At 51.4% G+C, this 2,438-nt stretch overlaps 1 protein-coding gene across 1 annotated transcript; it reads right to left on the minus strand.

Annotated features, from left to right (window-relative positions):
- Positions 1-9: 9 nt before the first annotated feature.
- Positions 10-333, minus strand: GLOTRDRAFT_134601 (uncharacterized protein; the record flags this gene model as incomplete). The annotated part of the gene is made up of 2 exons (XM_007873559.1): positions 10-27; positions 103-333. 2 exons carry the CDS (start codon positions 331-333, stop codon positions 10-12), a joined length of 249 nt encoding a protein of 82 aa, XP_007871750.1.
- Positions 334-2,438: the final 2,105 nt, after the last annotated feature.

Genomic DNA, 2,438 nt, shown 5'->3' on the forward strand with positions numbered 1-2,438 from the left:
GTCGCGAGCCTAGTTAGGCTCGGAAACCTTATTTGCCCACCCCACGTTAATGCCCCATCTGTTTCCTACGGAATCCTACCCCACCTGTACTCTCTAACATACGAGCGAGAGTACCGTGTATCTGCTGTACGTGGCACTGTCCAGCACGTATAATAACCCCTGCCTCGTCGCCCAACACCCCGTCTCCGCTGTCCCTTCGACTGTGCTGCTGCCCGCTTCCGGGCCGACTCCGGTAAGGGTCTGGTAATAGACCCCTAAGACGCTGCCCACGTCACTGCCGCGGCGCTTCGTCGGCGCATCCCGCCTCTCTGTCGTTGTCCACCGACCCGTCATCGTCGTCGCCGACGACGAGCACAACCTCTTGCTTATATGTAGTTGTAAAAATGTACAATAAATCTCGTTAAATACAGAAAATTCATGACATTGACTGGACATATCAGTGCTGTCACTTGAGCACTGCTATCGAGTGTCGCCACCGTCGTAAACCCCGAGCTCGTCGCACCCGTCGGCGGCGGCAGCAGCGGTGGCCCTCAAACTAATGGACAGACATCTTTTTAATCATGTACTCACATCTCAAGCCATCTGTACGCATTTGAGATGACCATATATGTGCATTCTCACCTTTCTCGTAGTGTACATGCCACAGAATAGAAATTAGCAACAGTGGCGGTGCTCTCAGGCGAAGGGACTGCCCAAAGCATCATCTTAACAGTGCAGTACAACCTGGAGGTCGTGAACAGCACCACAGAGATGATCCTGAAGCACCTAGTGTGCAGAAGCAACCAGAAGAGAGGATATGAGTGCAAGGAAGAGCAGAAAAGAACACAAAAGATGATGGCTAAAGAGAGAAGATAGAGCCTCAAATATCGGGCCCTGTAATGCCTTGAAATGCGCAACTGAACCTGGAGGAGAACCGTACAATGGGAGGGGGAAAGGTGCGAACGTACAGGCAGAGTGCAAGCAGACTAACAGTAGGTACTCACCGTCAGCCATTAGCCCATGTTCATAATATCCCGTCCGCTCAATGAAATTCAAACACGTAGCGAATGCCAGAGAGGCTGAACAGAGTGAAGAGGGGATACGTGCAGGTGTCGAAGATATACTCACCGGGTCATGGCCAGAGGGTAGGAACCTTACACTAGGGCCTTATACAGTCCCCAATGTACCGTTAGTTATCCATTAAACGCGGTGACATCGCAGTATAGACGGTTACTTACCTATAACCTCCGTTTGATTTCGTCGCTATGCACTGGTTGATGTCCATAAACCTAGAATATTTCCCATGGGCTGTGAGACATAACAAAACATTGCGAGCGAGATATACAGATGAACCAGCCCAGTGGCACGGGTGACGAGGTCAGGTTCGAAGGCACCGTGACCCAGTCGTGACGGCAGGAAGCGAAGGCATCGTATTCGGACAGAATGCGGTGGCTGGACTTCCTCCGAGCTCTCATCTACATTCCACTCATGAACTCTGGTGTCGACATGTCTACGCTTGCGACGTGCACGTTCATACCGCCCTTCACGCCGCTCTAGCTGTTACGACATATTTGAAAGGGCTATACGATCGCTCGGAAGCCGGTGGATTAATGTGCGGTAGGATGACGGGCCGGATCCCAGTATACTTGCAATGCGGTTGCAACGATTACGCTGCAGTTCTTCCTCTTCTTCTGTAAGTCTTCCGTCATTAAAGCCTTATTCCTTCAATGTCTGCCTACCCCATTGCTCGAAGTACAATTGTTTTACTGTTTCATTCACTTGCTATCAATTGGTATACCTCCGTCGTGCTTGATGTTATTATGCTAGCGTTCGCCCGTGTGTATCAAGGATTTCCTATATGATACAACACATATTACTAGTATACAAGGAATATATCATGTTTTTGGAGGCTCCATACGGATGTCCACCGCTGCCGCCGCCGACGGGTGCGACGAGCTCGGGGTTTACGACGGTGGCGACACTCGATAGCAGTGCTCAAGTGACAGCACTGATATGTCCAGTCAATGTCATGAATTTTCTGTATTTAACGAGATTTATTGTACATTTTTACAACTACATATAAGCAAGAGGTTGTGCTCGTCGTCGGCGACGACGATGACGGGTCGGTGGACAACGACAGAGAGGCGGGATGCGCCGACGAAGCGCCGCGGCAGTGACGTGGGCAGCGTCTTAGGGGTCTATTACCAGACCCTTACCGGAGTCGGCCCGGAAGCGGGCAGCAGCACAGTCGAAGGGACAGCGGAGACGGGGTGTTGGGCGACGAGGCAGGGGTTATTATACGTGCTGGACAGTGCCACGTACAGCAGATACACGGTACTCTCGCTCGTATGTTAGAGAGTACAGGTGGGGTAGGATTCCGTAGGAAACAGATGGGGCATTAACGTGGGGTGGGCAAATAAGGTTTCCGAGCCTAACTAGGCTCGCGACTCCGTCTACAG

The sequence above is a fragment of the Gloeophyllum trabeum genome (assembly GCF_000344685.1).
Source record: "Gloeophyllum trabeum ATCC 11539 unplaced genomic scaffold GLOTRscaffold_00323, whole genome shotgun sequence".
NCBI lineage: Eukaryota > Fungi > Basidiomycota > Agaricomycetes > Gloeophyllales > Gloeophyllaceae > Gloeophyllum > Gloeophyllum trabeum.